This window comes from Monodelphis domestica, chromosome X (genome assembly GCF_027887165.1).
Source record: "Monodelphis domestica isolate mMonDom1 chromosome X, mMonDom1.pri, whole genome shotgun sequence".
In the NCBI taxonomy this organism is placed as follows: domain Eukaryota; kingdom Metazoa; phylum Chordata; class Mammalia; order Didelphimorphia; family Didelphidae; genus Monodelphis; species Monodelphis domestica.
Window position 1 is genome coordinate 86404406 of NC_077235.1, and position 20023 is coordinate 86424428.

Here is a 20023-nt window from a genome sequence, read left to right on the forward strand (position 1 = left end):
GAGGTCGGGTCAGCAGCCCCGCGGACACTCGCTTTCTTACGGACACCCCTCATTTCACTGCTGCTCACTGCCCCCCCAGTTGTCTGTGTGTGCGTGTGTGCGTGTATGTGCGTGCGTGTGTGTGGGTATGCAGGTGGCATTGGCACCCCGTGTGACCTGGTTTTCTCACTTGACCTTTCTCCTTGCTCTCTGCCCTTTCACCTCAGTGTCAATCGGAGGTCACGGGCTAGGTAAGCTGCTTGCTGGTGCATACCCCCAGTCCGCTCCTGTCCAGAGGGGTGGCTTCCTCTCCTGCTTGTCCCAGCTCCCCTCAAACCGTTCACAGCTGCAGCCACTCTGCAGGGGTAGGCTCTGGGTTCAGGGGGAAGCTCTCAGAGCCCTAGCTGAGCAAGCTGCTTCCCTTTCAAGTCTCGGGGTTCTCTAGGGAGCCAGCGGCTGTGAGCTGTTTGGGTTGGGGGCATCTACAGGGACCGTCTCCGCCAGGGAGGCTCGGGGTCTGGGGATCTCGGCATGAACGCTGCCCCCTTTCCCAGGGAAGCTGGGCCTGGCACCTGGCTCTCTGCCCGTCTTGCCTCGCCTCCCCTCCAGGGGCAGCCGTCTCCCTCCCTCTCTTCCTCCCTAGCTGCCTCACCCTCCCTGAGGGCTCCAATCCAGAGGATTGAGCCCCTGGCTCCCTCCCCTTCCCAGCCTTGGCCAGATCCACAGACTCCCATTCCTACCTCCGAGGGGCACCTTGGCCCCTCCCCTGGGTGTGCATGGCAGGGAAGGGGGGTGTTGCTGGGGTGGCTCTGCCCGCCAGCACGGCAGGAGCCCAGGCTCTGTGTTTTTCCTGCCCCACTAACCCCTGCTCCTTGAAGCTCAAGCAGTGACGTTGGGTCCTAAGAATTTGGGGAGGCCAGAGGGGGATGCCACGTCAGGCTCCCAACACCGGCCTGGGGGTCTTGAGTGCTAGACCAGGGAGCCTGAGGGCGCCCACGACCCTGCATATTCCAGCTTCTGCTGGAGAACAATCCTTGAAAGCGGTGGCTGGGTAGGCAGCAACCATCTCCCCTTCATCCTTGGGGTGCCAGGCTTGGCACAGCAGCAGGGGCATTTCATATGTATTTGCCCTGAACTGAAGGCCTTAATCAGGGGCAGGTGGCACAGAGAGGCCAGGCTGAGGAGGGGGCCTCCAGGTCTGAGGGCACCTCTGCTGGGAATGCTGGGGGACCCAAGCAGGGAGGAAGACGGCCCTCAGGCCAGGACCGTCCCTAGCACAGCCAGTGCTTAGTGCTCACTAAAGAGTTGGGCAGGTCCCCAGCAGAGGCGGGTAAGGCCAAGCGAGCCTGTCGGTGGCCCTCTCCCTGCCCCTGGTCTGGCAGGATCTCCCTGGTCGTTCTCTTACTTTCCACAAAGGGGCCCGTAGTGCCATCTTAGCTCCCTGGAGGTTCCTCTGACCCCCTCCGTGCCCCCACATAGTCACTCAAGCCCATTTAGCAATTGAGGGACAGGGTTGGCACAGAGGTCACGTGGGGCCAGGCCCTTCCACTGAACAGGGAGATGAGCCCTGCGGGCCCCCAGCACTTAGTCCTCTGCTCTCAAACGTCACTGCCAGGCCCTTGCCCTCTAGGCTACTACTGCTGCTTTGCCCTTTTCTTGGTGCACGCTCTTCCCCCAACCCCTTGACCATCCCCACTGCTGCTGCTGCTGCTGCTGCTGTGCTAACCCCGCTGAGCTCACCAGTCTCACCGACCTCCCCGCACCCCTTAATGCACTCCCGTGCACTCATGCTTTGCTCAGGCCCTGCCCTGCTCCCTGCCTAGCTGTGCTGGCACCTCCCACGGGGTGAGCATTCTCAGTCGTCAGGAAGCTCGGAACATCCCTCAGAACCTCAGTGTCCCCCATGCTGCTGCCGGGGCGAGGGTTCCTCTCCAATTCCAGGAGGAGGGAGGAGGCAGCTGTGTCGCCAGGGCATGTGCCTGTATTAAGTGGAGAGGGGCCGACACCACACGCTCTGAGCACTCCAGTGTCCGTCCATCCCCCCCCACACACACCTTTGGAGGCTTCCCCGCTCTGAGCAAGGGGGGCATCTCTTCCCAGGCCTCCCAAAGGGCCTGCTGGGTCATCCCAACACCACAGAGAAAGGAGCTATTTTCCTGCCCACTGAGAAAGTCCTCCCCTTCTCCCCTTGGGCCAGATGGGGTTCCCTTGGCTGTGCTTGGGGAGTTCTGGGGGGGGTGCCACAGGACCAGCCATGGCCCTAGCTCACTGTGTTGCCTCCGCCCCACACCAGGCTCTGGAATCGGCCCCACCATCCAGATCGGCGAGGAGACGGTGATCACTGTAGATGCCAAAGCGGCCGGCAAAGGCAAAGTGACGTGTACAGTGTGTACCCCCGATGGCACTGAGGTCGACGTGGACGTGGTAGAAAATGAAGATGGGACCTTCGACATCTTCTACACAGCCCCTCAGCCCGGCAAATACATCATCTGCGTCCGCTTTGGGGGCGAGCACATTCCCAATAGCCCCTTCCAGGTCATGGTGAGTTGGGCCATCCCCTGCCACCTTCTTCCTGGTGGAATCTATACTGTGGCCTCTCATTCCTGGAGTGTCCCAGAGCCCTTTTTCCCACACCTTGGGTGGCCAGCCATTCCCTTTGGACACCCCACACTGCATCCCCTCCAACTGAGGCACAGCTCCAAGTAGAGCTGCTTCCTGTTCTCTGGCCCCCTGCCCAGTTGAACTGGCCGAGCATGGGGAGGCCCTGTGCGTCAGTGGACCGTCTCTCAAACCTGGGCCTGGGTACTCCAGATAGATTGAGTCTTGGGTGGCTCCAAGTGGTCTTCCTCCTAATGGTCTTCCTTTCTCCCACCAGGCCTTGGATGGAGACCAGCCCACCACCCAGCAGATGCGCACCCAGCAGCTATCTGCCCCGTACTCCTATGCTCCAGGCGTCCAGCAGCCTTGGGTATGAGTCCTTTCGCTCTCCTTCAGATCAGAGCTGGAGCTGCTCTTGGCCAAGGACCCAAACCTTTACTCATGTGGGCTTTGTTGGCCCTTCTCCCCAAGTGGAGTAGGCCGCAGGACAGTGGACAGGAAGGACCTGGCATGCTTCTTTCTGTATCCCAAGAGCTACCTCCAGTGGACCCTCCATTTTGTCTTTTAAAAAGCCCTTCCTTTCCATCTCAGAATTAATACTGTGTACTGGCTCCAAGGCAGAAGAGCAGGTAGGGCTAGGCAATGGGGATGAAGTGACTTGCCCAGGGTCACCCAGCCAGGAAGTGTCTGAGGGCCTCCTGGCTCCAGACCTGGTTCTCTAGCCACTGAGCCATGGGCTGAGGATCCAAAAGCTTACGGTCTGCTGAGCCAGACCGCTAGGCTCTGAGTGGGCATGGTGGGTCACCAGAGGTCTCCTGGGCCAGGCTGGCCTGCTCCTCCCTCCATGGGCCTAGCTGCAGCAGGTGGCTGAGGACTAGAGCAAGAAGAATCCTAGTTTAGGGGAGGAGGGAGAGGGCTCCTGTAGGATCTGATAATCCCCCCTCATCCCTCACCTTCCCCAGCCCTGGTTCTCCCGTGGCTGCTCCCTCTAACTTGGAGCATCTCCATCATTATTTTCACCTCGTAGGCAGCAGAAAGGCCCCTGGTCGGGGTGAACGGGCTCGACGTTGCTGGCTTGCGGCCTTTCGACCTGGTCATCCCCTTTACCATCAAAAAGGGTGAGATCACAGGTGAGAACAAAAGTGAGGGAAGAGAGGGGGCTGGAGCCTGGCTTGGGGTCCTCCCACTCCGGCCATGTCTGAGGCCTCTGGTCCCCGCAGGAGAAGTCCGCATGCCATCGGGCCAGGTGGCAAAGCCTTCCATCACAGACAACAAGGATGGCACCGTGACTGTGCGCTACGCCCCTACGGAGGCCGGCCTCCATGAGATGGACATCCGCTACGACAGCATACACATCCCAGGTGACTTTGGGAAAGCCCAGCTGAGGAGCCTTTTACCACTTGGGCAGGGGCAAAGGCAGCTAAGTCCCCCCCACTTCCCAGTTGGTGCAAGCCTTGCTGAATCCCTAACCAACCCTATCCACAGGAAGCCCATTGCAGTTTTACGTGGACTATGTCAACAGCGGCCACGTCACTGCTTATGGCCCAGGCCTTACTCACGGACTAGTCAACAAACCAGCCGTCTTCACTGTCAACACCAAGGACGCAGGGGAAGGTGAGGAGGAGTGGGGCCAGGGCACACTTGGGGAGCCTCGGCTTTTCACAGGGCCTTCTCGTCTTGCTCTTGGAGGTGAGAGGGAATTACCGCTAGTGATCACTGTGACCTAGTGGCCAGAATCAGCCTCGGACTCGGGAAAACACGGCCTCTGGCACACAGCTGGAGCATCTTGCTGCTGAAGTCACAGGTTCCTCCAGAAAGAGGCAACTGAGGGCCTGTGAGGGTCTGTGCTGAGCTTGCCCAGCAGGCTAGTGGGTCTATATAGAAGGCAATGACCCTTATGGGCCCAGAGCCCAAATTGCCCCCTTTTTCTGCCTTCAGCCTTTGAGCTGCTTAGGCCACATATGGCTACTGAATTGGAGGCAAAGTACACACCTCTTCCCCACCTAGTCCCCATTTGGGGCTCGGGCCTCTTATCCGAGCTGGCCCAGAATCTCTACCTTAACTCCCTTGGTGGCCTTCTCTCCTGCCACTTCCCACTCCACAGGCAGGTCGGTCCCCTTAAGCATCCCCAACATTTGTCAGCCCCTCCATCTTGGCTCATTTGGGGAAGGCCCTCTCCCTTGTCCCTGAGTGATCTCCTGTCGCATCTCCCTGGTGAAGTCTTGACCCTCCTCCAGGCTCCTGGGGATGGGGCTTGCCACTCTCCTGGAGGCGGCAACCATCTTTCTGTCCAGTCTCCCCTGAAGGGGTCTGTCATCTGCCATTTGCTGATTGATTGCTTAGATTTCCCAGTGGACCCCCGCCCCCTACCCCTTCTGGAGAGCCATCCCTCATAGGGAGGAAGCAAAAAGAGAGGGACAAACTGGCATTAACACCTGGTGTGCCACTGGCCCGAGACATCTTCCCCAGTCTCCTTCCTCTTCCATTGGCACCGTTGCGGCCGTGCTCTATAACATTTTCAAGATTCTCCTTGCTTCTACACATCCTCTCAGGCTCTTTATCATGTCTTCCAGCACACTAGGATTTCGTTACATTCAAAGACTCTGATCTAGTCAGTCGTTCCCCAGTTGACGGGCTGCTTCTTGGTTTCCCATGCTTGCTGGCACCAGTGGTTGGGTGTAGACAAGACTGGGGCCACAGAATTCCCAATTGCTTTCCAGAGTGATTGCCCCTGCCACCTTGAGCACGCTCATCTTTTGGAGGCGAAAGTCTGTCTTTGTGCTTGGGAGCATTCCTTTGTGTGCTTATTCTCATTCAGAATGCCAGCTTCTTTGGGGAACACTTTGTGAATGTTCATTAACCCCTCACCTGTTGGCCAGTGGCTTTTGATGCCAGCTGCTTTCACTAGCCTTCGTGGAGCTTGTAGATCACAGCACCTTGGCACAGATGCTTGGTGGCACAGAGTCTGTCCCCAGGCCCCCATCTTCTTCTTGCTCTGGTCATCTCTGTTGTGTTTGACCAAAGCTTTTCAATTACATGGAATCAGTGATATCTTTTATTTGGTTTCCTTGCCATCTTTGTTTGCTTGTTGCCTTTTCTCATTGTTTTTAATGGAGAAGTAGTATAGCCTGGTGGATAGAGAGCTGACTTTGGAACCAGACGACCTGGGATTGAATTGAATTCTACTTCTGGCACATGTTGCCTTCGTGAAGCCTCTTTTGGCAGCTCTCGGAGGCTCTCAGTTGCAGAGGAGGAAGCTCCGGCCTAAGAAGCTCCTCCCTTCACTGATGATGTAGGAGCCCATCTCTAACCACACACAGTTTGCCATTGGTGTATGGTGTGTGGTGTAAGATGATAGTCTGCCCCTAGGCGCCACTTTCTGGCTTCCCCAGAAATTCTTAGCAGAGGACTCTTCCCTAGTGTCACAGGGCTTATTGCCACAACATGGTGGAGACGTCAGTGTTCCCTGGGCCTCCCTTCTACTTCCTTTACTTATTCCCCGCCTCCTCATTAGAACGTAAGCTCCCTGAGGGAGGGACTCTTTTGGCTTTTCATGTCTTTGTATCCCCGATGCTGAGTTCTGTTGCATCAGATTGAGCCAGGCAGTGTGGCACAGGGCACCTCCTCCCTGGGCTCACGGTATGTCTTCTGTAGGGGGATTGTCCTTGGCCATCGAGGGCCCTTCAAAGGCCGACATCAGCTGTACAGACAACCAGGATGGTACCTGCACTGTCTCCTACCTCCCTGTGCTCCCAGGGGACTACAGCATCCTGGTTAAGTATAATGACAAGCACATTCCTGGCAGCCCCTTCACAGCCAAGATCACAGGTGAGAGAAGAGGCTGAGTTGAGGCCATCTCCTGTTGGGAAGGAGGGAAGAGACTCTTAGACTATTAAGTCCCATTTTAGAGTTGTGGCAAACTAAGGTCGAGGGAAAGGAATTGAATTGTTGTGGATCATGTGAACGCTAGCCTTTGTAAAAATGGAGATTTGAACCCCAGAGTTCAATCCCCAGAAGACCTTGGTACTTCCCAGAATTCCCTATAATCCACCTGGGTCCCCACCTGGGCAAGAACACAATTTGTATCTGAACTGGCTGCAACACCTCTCTTCCTCAACTTGAACATTGCAACATGTAGTAATTAGGCTGTGAATGAGCTAATCAGCCCTAGGCATGTGGCTTATTAATGTGTACCTTTGATTTCTAATAATCTTTAATAAGCCTTATAAAATATAATACTTTTATCAGTAGAGACAAAATTTAACTTTTACACCCTCCCCCACAAATGCAAATGAGTAGTAACATGTGGCTTCCAAGTTGGGCATATGTCCCCTTGGTATCCAGTAATGGAGCCTGTTTTCCCATCTCTCTTCCCCACAGGTGATGATTCCATGCGCATGTCTCACCTCAAGGTGGGCTCTGCCGCTGACATTCCCCTCAATATCACTGAGACGGACATCAGCCAGCTCACAGCAACCGTCATACCCCCATCGGGCCGAGAGGAACCCTGCCTGCTCAAGAGACTGCGCAATGGCCACGTTGGTTAGGAAGCTCTCGTTTCCTCTCCCATAATCCTAGGAAAACTGAAGGGATGGGCATAGCCAAGTATAAAGAAGGACTCGCTGGTGCCTCGTGAGGTAGTGAAGGCCCTGGCGTGGCCAGTGTTCAAGAAGAACTTGGAGAACCCCCTGTTGGGGATGGAATGCCCTAGGCTGTATGTCTGTTGGCGCCAGACGTCCATGGGTGTATATAACAGCAGGTAGTGAAAGACACTGGGTCTGAAGAGAGCCTAACGGGCAATCCCAGAACATGAGACTCAATCAGCTTGGGTTCCAGCCAGTCAACCACAGCTGTGTGAGGGTAGGGTAGATAGGGATTCACCAACAAAACCTTAGTATGAGTCAGCAGTTAGTGTAATAGTGTAATAGTCACACCAGCCAGATGTGACTGTGGCCTACTTTTAAAAGAATCCCAGCTTCTCAGGAGGGGACTGGCTGGACCCCAGTGAAGTTCAGCTCTATATGCCACAGTTTAAGAGGGAGATGATTGATGAGCTAGAGTCCCGAAGATGACAAACAGGATGATTGGGCCTTGCTCGAGGTCTGTGGCATCTAAAGACTTAGCTCAAGAAATTTGGGCTGTTCTGAGAAAGAAAAATTTAAGGGAGATATGCCGATTCCCTCTAAATAGTTTGTGGGCTCTCGTGTGGTTGAAGAACTAGACTTCAGCTCTCTTCGGCCCCCGAGGGCAAAACCAGAGACACTGGGGAAGGTGCAAAGAGCCTTCGCCAAAGCAAGGACAGTCCCTCAAGAGGTGGGAGGTCTGTTTCTTAGGTCCACATGGATCAATGAGGTTCCTTCCATCCAGGATGCTGGGATTCCTTGAGGGGGATAGACTGGGGTCCTCTGAGAGCCTTCCTTAGGTGGACATGCAGGATGTTAGGAATCCCCCAGCCCATGAATGCTGGCCCCACACTCCTCAAACGCTTTCAGGGTCTTACACGGTGGCTCCCAATGACGTAGGCCACTTGAGTTGGCACATAGTGGGGACTAAGCTTGGCGGGGTTGGGCCCGGAAAGAGGCCCACAGGGCACTGAGACACAAGTAGACTTTCTAACAAGTAGAACCCACCAAGGTTCCGTGGTGACTTGACCTAGTTCGTCAGGCTCTGTTCTCTACATCCCAGGCATCTCATTCGTGCCCAAGGAGATAGGGGAACACCTCGTGAACGTCAAGAAGCAGGGACAGCATGTTCCCAACAGCCCCATCACAGTGATGATCAGCCAGTCTGAGATCGGTGACGCAAGCCGCGTGCGTGTCTCCGGCCAAGGCCTCCACGAAGGCCACACTTTTGAGCCAGCCGAGTTCATCATTGACACCCGAGATGCAGGTGACCCCCTGGACTAGGAAACTGGGGAAGGGAGCCCTGGGAAGTCCTTGTTGGGAGGTGGAGAACGAGGCCTGCCAGGTGAGCTAGACTAGATCTTGTCATTGTCTGGGCCAGGCTACGGTGGGCTCAGCCTGTCCATCGAGGGCCCCAGCAAGGTGGACATCAATACCGAGGACTTGGAAGATGGCACCTGTAAGGTCACCTATTGCCCCACAGAGCCTGGAAACTATATAATCAACATCAAGTTTGCTGACCAGCATGTCCCAGGTGAGCAGTGGGTCCATAGGGAGGTGTGTGGCGCCAAGCAAGTGGAATGGTATGCACACAACAGATTGGGAGCCAGGCCTAGATTTGGCCTCAGACCCTTCCTAGCCGGGTAGCTGTGGCCAAGTCACGTGACCCTCATCGCTCAGCCCTTCCTGCTCTTCTGCCTTGGAACCAACACACAGTATCAATTCTAAGATGGAAGGGGGGACGGGTTTGACAAAAAAAGCAGAGCAGCTGAGGGAGGCAAGCCAAGTATTTCTCTATTTGCTTCACTGGCATGATGGTGCCCATCTTATGCCCAGTGTGGGCTTTCCCCCTGCCCCTGACTACAGTGGTTTGGAGCAGCCAACAAGTAGGGCAGAATAGAATCCATCACATATGGTGTAGTGCTTAGAACCCAGGATGGATATGTAACATGGCGAATTATGCCCCCTGCAGGCAGCCCCTTCTCCGTCAAAGTGACTGGCGAGGGCCGAGTAAAAGAAAGTATCACCCGGCGACGAAGAGCCCCCTCAGTTGCCAATGTGGGCAGTCACTGTGACCTCAGCCTGAAAATCCCTGGTAGGTACCCCCAAGGTGGCCTGGGCAGTCTTGGCCCTTTCCGTGATCCCGAGGCCAGGAAAATCCAAAAGAGGCCTTGCTGGGATGAGGACCAAAGGGTATGGCAATAAGGGAAGGAGCAGTGGGGAGCCCCAGGCAATGTCCGGCCTCTTCTTCCTACCCTCCCCACTTTCACTCCATGAGCTTCCTGGATCAGGAGGGGGAAAGGGCCCTGAACCTGGGCCCGATGCCATTTTCCTCCCTTGCCCACTGTCTCTTCTCCCCCCAGAAATCAGCGTTCGAGATATGACGGCCCAGGTAACCAGCCCTTCGGGCAAGCCCCACGAGGCTGAGATCCTGGAGGGCGAGAACAACACCTACTGTATCCGTTTTGTACCTACTGAGATGGGTGTGCACACGGTCATTGTCAAGTACAAAGGGCAACACGTGCCTGGCAGCCCCTTCCAATTTACAGTGGGGCCCCTGGGAGAAGGGGGTGCCCACAAAGTCCGTGCTGGTGGGCCTGGCCTAGAGAGGGCAGAAGCTGGAGTGCCAGGTAGGCCATTCCCCTCTTACGCCAGGGTGGCAGTCTGGGGCTCCTTCTTTCGTGTGGGCTCTTGGCCAGCCCCGGTGGGTTGAAAGGAAGATTTAGGTGTGTGAGGGAGAAGCGAGGCCCAAGTTGGGACCTTCATACCCCCAAGAGATCTGTAGTGGGATGTAGAGAGGGAGAGCTAAGCACGTGTGGAATACTTGCCCACGGCACGTGGGAGCCAGCATAGGCCTAGGCCAAAGATCATTAGCCCAGCAGATGGCCCCAAGGTGGAGGGCCCTAGAGGTATCCCGAGGCTGTGGTAGATGGAAACCTGCAATCCCAATTCTGCTGCAGCTTTCCGGGCCAGCCTTGTGGGCCCAGGTCAATTGTTTCACTGGTGACTGCCTTGAGGACCCGCTGAGACGGGGCACATAAGGTGCAGGGATACCCTCAAGACACTGCTTTGGTCAAGGCCTGTTGTGCCATCCCATGTGGCGGCTCCTCTGACAGCCTGGGCGTGGCAAAGGGAGGATTTGAACCCAAGGCTTAGCAGAATCTGAGCCTGGCCTTTTACCATTGGTCCATTGGTGCCACCCTAGAAAGTGAGCAGGTGCTGGCCCTGAGCTGAGCTAGAGGTTGGTACCTGCTGGCAGGAGCTGTGGCCCTTTGCCCCCGCACACACATACTTTCCACTCCCCCCTTCCCCCCCCCCCCCCTGCAGCGGAATTCAGCATCTGGACAAGGGAAGCTGGTGCTGGGGGCCTGTCCATCGCTGTCGAAGGTCCCAGCAAGGCTGAGATCTCCTTCGAGGACCGCAAGGATGGCTCCTGTGGCGTCTCCTATGTGGTCCAAGAGCCCGGTAGGTGGGGGGCAGGAGGGCAGGCTGCACCACGGCAGACGGTAGGCCACGGCGGGCCGCACCTCGTGTAGAGAGAGCTTGATGGGGACCGGAGTCTGACCTGTGCTCCCCACGGGAGCAGTCGCCCTGGCCCATTTCGCTGTTGGACAGACCCATAGCCGATTCTTGAGCAGCTGGAGGGCCACACTCCCCACCTTGGCCACCATGCTCTTCGGTGGCTGGGGGCCTATGGGAAGGAACCCTGAGGAGAAAGATGTAGCTCCTGCCCTTGGGAACCCCTTGATGTTAAGGGCTCCCACTTTTGGGGAGCACAGAGACATGGCCCCTGTCCTTGGGGGAGCCCCCCGATCTAAGGGGGGAGATGTGGCCCCCACTCTTGGGGAGCCCCCAACCTGAAGGGGGAGAAAAGAAGCCCCGCATGTGAAGGGGTGACAAGGCCCCCTCTTGGCTCCGGGGAACCCCCATCTGAAGGGGGAGATGAATCCCCCTGGTTCTGGGGAGCCCCCACATCTGAAGAGGGACACAGTTCTTCCCCCAGCTCTGGGCTGCCCCACATTCCAATGGGGAGACAAAAACTTGGCTAGAGATTGCAAAGGCTTGGTGCCCATGGAGTGCCATGTAGCCCTCTCAGCTGTCCATTTGCCTGGATTGCATTGCTGGCCGGTGTCCTTGGCACACTGATCTCTGCTCCCGAGATGTGGGGCGAGCAAAGGGTAGGTGGTTCCCTGGCTTGCCCCGGCACCTAGGTTACACGTCTGGAAGGGCTGCTACATTGCCAGCTCTGCCGCCAGCCTGGCCAGAGCCGGCTTTGACAACTGGTTAGGGCCTGGGCCGGGAGGGTCCAGCATGGGCCCCCCAGAAGAAGAGGGAGAGGACCGGGCCACTGGGAAGTCTACTCCCTGATGCCGTGTTATTTTTCCTGCCCAGGCGACTACGAGGTCTCAGTGAAGTTCAACGATGACCACATCCCCGACAGCCCCTTCGTGGTGCCTGTGGCTTCCCCGTCTGGCGATGCCCGGCGCCTTACTGTTTCTAGCCTTCAGGTGAGGCACTGAGAGAAACCATCCCCCAGCAGGGCCCAGCCCCCCTGGGCAGGACATGGGCAGTGCCAGGCCGGACCCTGCCATAGGAGAGAGCTGGGGACCTTAGGGCAAAGACTTGGGGCCTAGAACCTGGGCCCAAGAGAGACAAGGGTAGTGGGGAAAGATGCAGGAGCCCCTGGTCTGGCTATGCCTGCCCCTGCCCAGGGCTGGCACCAGCCCCTGCCCACCACTGGGGGTTTTTCTCGTGTCTCAGATCTAAAGGCTTTTAACAGATCTTGGTGCCTTTTGTGTGCCAGGGCTGAGGTTTAAAGAGGGAGAGCCTGGCAAGGCTGTGTGGTGGTACTGAACGTCTCCTTCCCTCCCCTCCCCCTGGCCCTGTGGCATGAGGGTGGGTGGCGAGAATGTGGCACGTGTGGCTGTGGCTTCTGCTGCCTCTCCCAGGGCCCCTTGCTCTCCCTCTTTAAACTGAACTTGCTGCCAAGGAAGTTGGGTAAGTTGGACCAAGCCCTGGGGCTGCTCTCTGCCCACTCTTGGCTCTCTTCCTCAGTATTTCCCTTCCCTTCCCTGATGGAGGGGCCAGGGCACTCCTCTGTGCATCCCCTCCCCACAACCAGCTCGGTCCCCCAAGGGTCTCTAACCATTGTGCTGTGATTCTAGGAGTCAGGTTTAAAGGTCAACCAGCCAGCCTCTTTTGCAGTCAGCCTGAATGGGGCCACAGGGGTCATTGATGCCAAGGTCCATAGCCCCTCTGGGGCCCTGGAGGAGTGCTATGTCACAGAGATCGACCAAGGTGAGGCCAGGCTGTGCTGCCAGCTCCCTGTTGGCACTCATTGGGGCAGGGGAAGGTGGGAGTTCACTTATACGGCAAGCCAGGCACCTGGAGCAGCTGTACCAGAGGGGAGTCCTCTCTCAGGGCCCCTAATAGGGCCAGTGATGGGTGGTGACAATTGGCTGTGGGCACCGTTTTCTAGCTCTCTCCCATGTTGAGGCCTCTAGGGGTACTGCTAGGCTGTCACACCATCTCCCCAAGGCTCAGATCAAAGTCCAGAGAAGGGGAGTCGCCCAAGTCATTCATAATGCTGTGCTCTGGCACACGATGCCATCTGAAGGCAGAGCTGGTGCGACTCCTCCCCAAAGGCCAAGGCTGCTCCCCGGCTGACACTGCTGCTACCACTGCTGCTGTGGGTCAGTGAGGCATTACTGTGGCAGGGACGAGGAGGCCCATGTCCCTGCCAGTGCATACAAGTTCATGTGGTTCCAGGCAAGTGTGGCAGTGCAGGAGGAGCCCAGGAGCTAGGCACCATGGGCAGACAGCAACCACCTCCATGGAGCACCTGGAAACCAGGCTTTAACCCTGAGGATGCTGTTGGGGGAGGGAGCTGGGCAACGGCAATGGGCCAGTTCTCCCATCCATGTGGGAGGGGAGTCTGGGGGGCAAGGGCGGCTGTTCTCTCATCTGCCTTCCCCCGCCAGATAAGTACGCCGTGCGCTTCATCCCCCGGGAGAACGGTATCTACCTGATTGATGTCAAGTTCAATGGCTCCCACATTCCTGGCAGTCCCTTCAAGATCCGTGTGGGAGAGCCTGGCCAAGGCGGGGATCCAGGCATGGTGTCTGCCTATGGGGCAGGCCTCGAAGGCGGTCTCACAGGTAAGTTGAAGGGGAAGGAGAGGGAGGTGATGGCTCTGCCTGGCAGTTGTCCCATACTATGGCCTTGTCTAGCCCTGGGCGTCTCACCTCTGTGATGGTAACTCTGGAGGAGGGCCAGGTCCTGTCTTTTGACTCTGTGCTGGCAAGTTGTGCCCAGTGACTTGTCTCAAGGTCTCTCCATCCCACCTGGGAGGAATCGCCCAGGTCCTGGCCCACCGGGCCTTAGGCTCAATAGAATCAGTTGGTGTTTGGCAGGAATCAGTGGGAAGAGTTAACTCTTAGCCAGAAAGCATAGCTGAGGATACTTAACAAGCAGCCCATGTGACCAGGCTCATGAGGGGCCCGGGGGGCCTCTGCCCTCACAGTGCTGGAGCAGGACCTTTCCTCAGAAAGCGGACTCTTGTCTCCTGGGTGTCCTCTCTGGGAATTGCTTCTGGCTTTGGAGAGCTTGATCTCCACTTGGCCTGTTCTGGCTCCCCTCCAACTCTCAAGAGCTCCTAGACCCATCATTGCTCTTTCTCCCTCTGGTTTCAAGCCTTTAACTTCATTGGCCAGGCCGTCTCGGGCACACTCGGCTCCTTTCATTCCAGTGCTCAGGCTCGTCTTTTGCTTGCTTATGAACCCCCTGCCCCCCCATGGGCCTCTCTTGGTCACAAAACTCAGAAGAGGCACCCAGGCCCTCCGAAAGGCAGTGATATCATCACCTGCCATACCCACAGGTCTCTTCTCCCTCCTCAGCATTGGCTCTGAGGCACAAGTAGGGAGGAGGAGGTTCAGGGGATTGCTCAACTTTTCCCTTCCTCTCCCCAACACCAGGAAGCCCAGCCGAATTCATTGTCAACACCAGCAATGCTGGGGCTGGTGCCCTGTCTGTCACCATCGATGGCCCTTCCAAGGTGAAAATGGATTGTCAGGAGTGCTCTGAGGGCTACCGGGTGACCTACACACCCATGGCACCTGGAAGTTACCTCATCTCCATCAAGTATGGTGGCCCCTACCACATCGTGGGCAGCCCTTTCAAGGCCAAGGTCACAGGTATGCTCTAATTTACATCCCCTTCCTCCGGGACACTCTCCTTTTATCCTAGCGTTCTCACACTGTCTGTCTGCCTGCCCGCCCTCTAGGTCCTCGACTGGTCAGCAGTCACAGTCTCCACGAGACCTCATCGGTATTTGTTGATTCGGTAACCAAAGGGGAGGCTCCCCTCCAATCCCGAGCCCCGCCTAAGCTCCACTCAGATGCCAGCAAAGTGGTGGCCAAGGGCCTGGGGCTCAGCAAGGCCTTCGTGGGCCAGAAAAATTCTTTCACTGTGGACTGCAGCAAAGCAGGTAGGCACTGGGGGGACTTGCCAGAGACAGAGGGAATGAGCCCCCCTTAGAAAAGGGATTCCGGGGCTGGAAGTCAGGACCAGGGTTTGAATTCTGGCTCAGCCACTCACTCAGTACCTGGGTAAGGTTTTCACGGGCCTTGTGGGGCCCAGAAATAAAAAGTTGGGGGTAGATGCAGGGACCACAGAAATCTGCAATTTAGTCTTTGAGCCTCGCTGGAGCACTCAGTCGAGAGACATTTGTTAAGCACTTGCTCACTAGACTAGTAGTAGGCACTGGGCAGTGGCAAAAGCCAGGCCCTGCCCTCAAGGAGCTTGCAGTCCAATGGAGGAGACAGCATGCAAACAAATGGATACAAAGCAAGCTGTTTGCAGGAAATGATGAGCAGAGAACTGAAGAGGGCCTGGGGAAGACTTCCTGTTGGAGGCAGGATTTTAGTTGGGACTTATAGGGAGCCAGGGAGACCAGTGTTCAGAGTGAAGTGAGGGGAGCATCCTAGGCTTGGAGGACAGCTGGAGAGAATGGCCACAGCTGAGAGGTGGAGGGAACAAGAGGCGCTTGTGGACCATCCAGGAGGCCAGGGTCACCAGATTGAAGATGTGTATGAGGGTGGAAGGTGGAAGGAGACTGGAAAGGGCGGAGGGGGCCAGGTTATGCAGGGCTTTGCGGCCCATACTGAGTGTTTTGTGTGTGATCCTGGAGAAGTGATAGAGAGCTACTGGAGTTGGAGTGGGAGAGAGAGAGGTGACATGATCAGACCTGTGCTTTAGGAAGATCACTTCTAGTGGCAATGTCAGAAGAGAAAAAGGGGACATATTTGAGAGATGGACAGGCCTTGGCAGCAGCTGGTTGTGGGGGGTGAGAGAGAGGAGGAGGAGGAGTCGTTGTCCAGGATGATCCCAAGGTCATGAGGCTAGGAGGATGCTGCTGCCCTCAATAGTAATGGGGAAGGGGGAGACAGTTTAGAGGGAAGATCCTGAGTTTTCAGTTTGGGACGTTTTGAGTTTATTGTGTCTCTGTCCAGCCCTCTAGCTGGGGATGCAAGATTGCAGTTCTGGAGAGAGATTGGGGCAGGATGGGTAGGTGGGAGAATTTTCAGTATAGAAATGGGCATTAGGTCCATGGGAGACAGGGAGAAGAGGAGAGGGCCACAGCCTGCGTCCTTAGGGAGGGACACCTACAGTTGGAGAATGTGATCTGGAGAAAGAGCAATCAGATAAGAAGAGAACCAGGAGAGAAAGGTGTCATGAGGAGTTAAGGAACTATACAGGGTCACTCAGTACTCCCACTTGAATCCTACCTCCAAGCCAGTTCTTTCAGGGAAATGACATCCTCTTCTCAGACAAGAGTGACTCTCCCAAAGGTCCTTTGGGTGAAATAGGACCCAGGCACTTTGGCAGAAGGTCCCTTCCCAGTCCATCTCCAGTTGAGTGAATCTTACCCCTTTCCTTTGTATGGAGCCAAATGCACCCATTCCCTGTGCCATCAGGTCTACTTCCTCCATACGTGGAATGCCAGGACTCAATGGGTGTTAGTGGGGTAAAGGAGATGACTGAGCCTCTCTCTTCTGTCCTTAGGTAATAACATCCTCATGGTGGGGGTCCAGGGCCCCAAGACCCCCTGCGAGGAGATCTTGGTGAAGCATGTCAGTGGTGGCCTCTACAGTATTACTTACCTGCTCAAGGAGAAAGGGGACTACACCCTCATGGTCATGTGGGGGGAGGACCATATCCCGGGGAGCCCCTACCACATCACCATGCCCTGATTTTCACCCCTTCCCCTTCAATTCCACGCCAGCTGCCTACCACTTGCTCCTGACCCTCTTCCCTCCCCACAGCATTGATCTGTGGATCAGTTTACAAGGAAGAGAATTTACCCTCTTCCCACCCCACCCCCTTCACCACCACCATTTTCCCAGCCTTGCATCCTTCCCAGGCGCAAAGATCCAAGGCCTGCCATTGATTTGGTGTGGGTGGAGAGGTATCTCTGTACCTGCAGACCTCCTCCACACACACACAAGAGGCCAAGGACGCCTCCTCACTTCCATATTCGCCCTTCCTGCCTGGGGGTGGGAGGAAGGGTAGTAGCTCTGTCCTCAGAACATAGGCCCCCAGTGCCCCTACTGTACTACTGGTGTGGGCCAGGCCGGCCTGTTGATGTGCCGCAGAGGTGTCCCCAGCTGGCTGCTTCCTGCTCCCTGCTCTAGACACATCTCTTGTCCTTAGACTCAGAAAACAGTTGGGTATTTTTTGTCTTGTTTTTGTTCTTAATTTTTTCGTTTTATTTTGTCAAAAAACTTTTTGAGGGGAGGGGCATGAAACTACCACTCCCTTTCCCACCTGCAAAGGAATAAAGTTCTGCTCCAACTCTCCTCTTGGTCTAGAAGGGGTCCTTACTTTCTGTGCCAGGGGCTGGGGCTTGGCAGCCTTGTCAATTCTTGGGGTGGGATGATGGTGCATCATAACCCTCTGAGCCTTCTGGGTTTGATCCCTGAGCCTGAAGCTAATGCTTCAGCCACTGGATAAGTTAGAGCGAGTTACTGCAACCCAAAGTGCCAGCTGCTTGGTTCAACAGTCAAAGGGTCCCCTCCAACTACATGTCTACCCTCAGAATAAGAGTTTGGTGAGCCAGCCCCAAGAGAGATCTAGGCTGAATAGTTAGGAAAGAGAAACGGGGGCTCTCATCCATAGGATTGCTTCATCCTTTCCATGTGTTTGAAGAGTGAATCAAACTTTCTTTGTCTATCAATCAGCAACTTTGAAATTAATCAAAACTTAAGCACAGGACAGCTGGGTGGCTCAGTGGACTGAGAGTCAAGCCTAGAGATGGGAGGTCCTAGATTCAAATCTGGCCTCAGACACTTCCCAGCTGTGTGACCCTGGGCAAGTCACTTGACCCCCATTTCCTAGCCCTTACCACTCTTTTGCCTTGGAGCCAATACATGGTATTGACTCCATGAGACGGAAGGTGAGGTTTTCAAAAAACAAAACCAAAAAACTTAAGCACCCCTACTTAACACTAAGTAAGAGAATTCACGAGCCATTTACTAGAGTAAGCGCACACTTCCAATGGCTACTGCCACCCCCCTGGGCAGTGCTAGGCAAACTGAAAGATTGCAATTGGTTCCCATAAAGTGGGGAAGGGACAGAAAGTGACATGGAAAAAGAACTAAAAAGTCCTGAACTTCCTGTCCAAAAAAAACTCAACTTCTCCTTTGGACTTCTTTGGACATCCTGCATCACCTTGCTGGGTGAGTTAGCTGGCTTTTGTTTCCTGGCTTCTGGAGAGACTAGTTCCAGAGAGGCCTTCTTTCCTGGAGGAGGAAAATATGCTCCAAATCGCTGATAATTGGAGAAATGCAAATGAGTAATTGAGAGATGACAAAGCTTTCTCCAGCTGTCAGCCCTCTACCCACCCCTGGGGAATCCGGGAATCCAAGGTGCTCCAATGGCCTACTAGAGGCAAGTTTTGTCATGACTTCCATCAGCCAGCAACTTAGTACATCTCCGTAGGTGAAGGGTCTTAGACTTGGGTAGGACTGAAGACACTCCTGCCCCAGTGATGGATTTCAGACAGTCGGTATGGTTTCACTTAATAGGCTGTCAATGATTGCATTCTTTCCAACTCCATTCTTCAAGAGCTTCCACTATCATCACCTTCTTCCACCATTCCTAGAAATAGCCCTCTGATCCAGCCTCCCTACCCAATTTTAAACTCAGATTTTCCCACTTGATGCCTGGATAGTTCTGTGTGTGTATGTGTTGGTTGGTTGTCCTTATCCTGGAAGAGGAGCAAAATGGCATTGCTGTGTCAGGGTCCAGCTGAGTCCAGCTGAGGTTGATCAGACCCTTAGGAGGGGTCTGATTGGGAGGCCCTACCACAGGTGGGGCACAAATAGCCAGTGTGGACATCCTGGATGCCCAAATCCAGGCATCTCACATCTCTTTTGAGCTCCTGCAATCCCATGGTGCCCATAGAGCCTTCTTTGCTGTGGGCACCCCAGGCTGGGCGGTCCCGTGCCAGCGTCTCCCTGTCAATACCAGAGTCCTTCAGAGAGGCCTTGAGAGGGTCCTTGTGTCACTTCTTCTGAGCTCCCTGTGAGCACTTGCCTTGGTGTGAGGTCTCCATAAGGCCGTCTCCTCAGGCATTTGAACACCACGGCTGGCCCACTGGAGTTCCACTGGCTGTCATTCAGCAGAGTGGATGCTTGGCACTTTGGCTCAAGAAAGGAAGGCAGTCCAAAAGCAGCCCAAGAGAGAAGATGGATCCCTGCCCTGCCCAGGGCCACGTTGAGTACACAATCATCTGGGCATCAGGAAGCCAAGCCCAGCTGCCCCTCCGCTTTGGGCTCGGCTTGGAGCATTTTCAAGTCGAATAATGAGGCTGTGTGGCAGCTCTCCTTGAAGGCGCCCAATAGCATTGCTGGAGACATGGTGCTAAAAAGCATGGAAGGGGACAGCTGGGTGGCTCAGGGGCCCGAGAGCCAGGTCTAGAGATGGGAGGTCCAACCAGGGTTCAAATGCAGCTGCGTCACTTACCCCATTCCCTCTACCTTGGTATTGATTCTAAGACAGAAGGGAAGGATTGGAAAGAAATCAAAAGTAGCCTGGGAGAAAGCACAGGGCCCACCGTCATCCAGAACCCATGCAAAGCTGCTGCGGCTGTGAGACGCCATAATAGGATATTGTTAATGAAGGGAAGGTCCTGGGATGGAGAAGAGCTGGGAAAGGCTCATGTGAGATGGTGGAATTGGAATTGGAACTTACTTAACAGCAGCCTGGGAAATCAGTGCTTGAAGGGAGAGCATTCTCGGCCTGAGGGACACGGCCAAAGAAAAGCCTGGAGCCCCAAAATGGATGTCTTCTCATTTTTTTTAACCCTTCCCTTCTATCTTATAATCAATACTGTGTATTGGTTCCAAGGCAGAAAAGTGGTAAGGGCTAAGCAATGGGGGTCAAGTGACTTGCCCAGGGTCACCCCTCTAGGAAGTGCCTGAGGCCACATTTGAACCCAGGACCTCCCATCTCCAAGTCTGGAGCTCTATCCACTGAGCAACCCAGCTGCCCCCTGGATGTTTTCTTTGCTGAATACTCAAGAGGCCAGAGTCATTGCATCTAGGAATATGTCCCAGGAAGTAAGTATAAGAAGACTGGAAAAGGAAGGGGGATGGGCTATGGAGGACTCTGAATGTCAAACAGAGCATCTTGTATTTGTTTGTGGAGGCCATCAGGAACCAGTAGCATTTATTGTGGAGAAGGGTGAATGACGAGCTGCACCTTAGTGACTGATTGGAGGATAGCCTGGTGTGGGGAGACCTGGGGCAAGCAGCACCCCACGT

At 55.3% G+C, this 20023-nt stretch overlaps 1 protein-coding gene across 4 annotated transcripts in view; it reads left to right on the forward strand.

Moving 5' to 3' along the window:
• Positions 1–17056, forward strand: part of FLNA (filamin A) — a 39215-nt gene extending 22159 nt beyond the window's left edge. For 3 of the 4 annotated variants that reach the window (XM_056808930.1, XM_056808927.1, XM_056808929.1), the window contains exons 30-48: positions 207–230; positions 2273–2520; positions 2855–2947; positions 3605–3707; positions 3798–3938; positions 4063–4191; positions 6232–6405; positions 6958–7119; positions 8263–8466; positions 8581–8733; positions 9172–9294; positions 9563–9829; positions 10527–10664; positions 11592–11707; positions 12365–12497; positions 13181–13357; positions 14174–14392; positions 14482–14685; positions 16263–17056. In XM_056808930.1, coding sequence (XP_056664908.1) covers positions 207–230; positions 2273–2520; positions 2855–2947; positions 3605–3707; positions 3798–3938; positions 4063–4191; positions 6232–6405; positions 6958–7119; positions 8263–8466; positions 8581–8733; positions 9172–9294; positions 9563–9829; positions 10527–10664; positions 11592–11707; positions 12365–12497; positions 13181–13357; positions 14174–14392; positions 14482–14685; positions 16263–16450 — 2996 coding nt within the window. In that variant the 3' untranslated portion in view covers positions 16451–17056. The remainder of the gene's footprint in view (positions 1–206; positions 231–2272; positions 2521–2854; positions 2948–3604; positions 3708–3797; positions 3939–4062; positions 4192–6231; positions 6406–6957; positions 7120–8262; positions 8467–8580; positions 8734–9171; positions 9295–9562; positions 9830–10526; positions 10665–11591; positions 11708–12364; positions 12498–13180; positions 13358–14173; positions 14393–14481; positions 14686–16262) is intronic. The other variant, XM_056808931.1, reaches the window with a different exon arrangement.
• The last annotated feature ends 2967 nt before the right edge of the window (positions 17057–20023 follow it).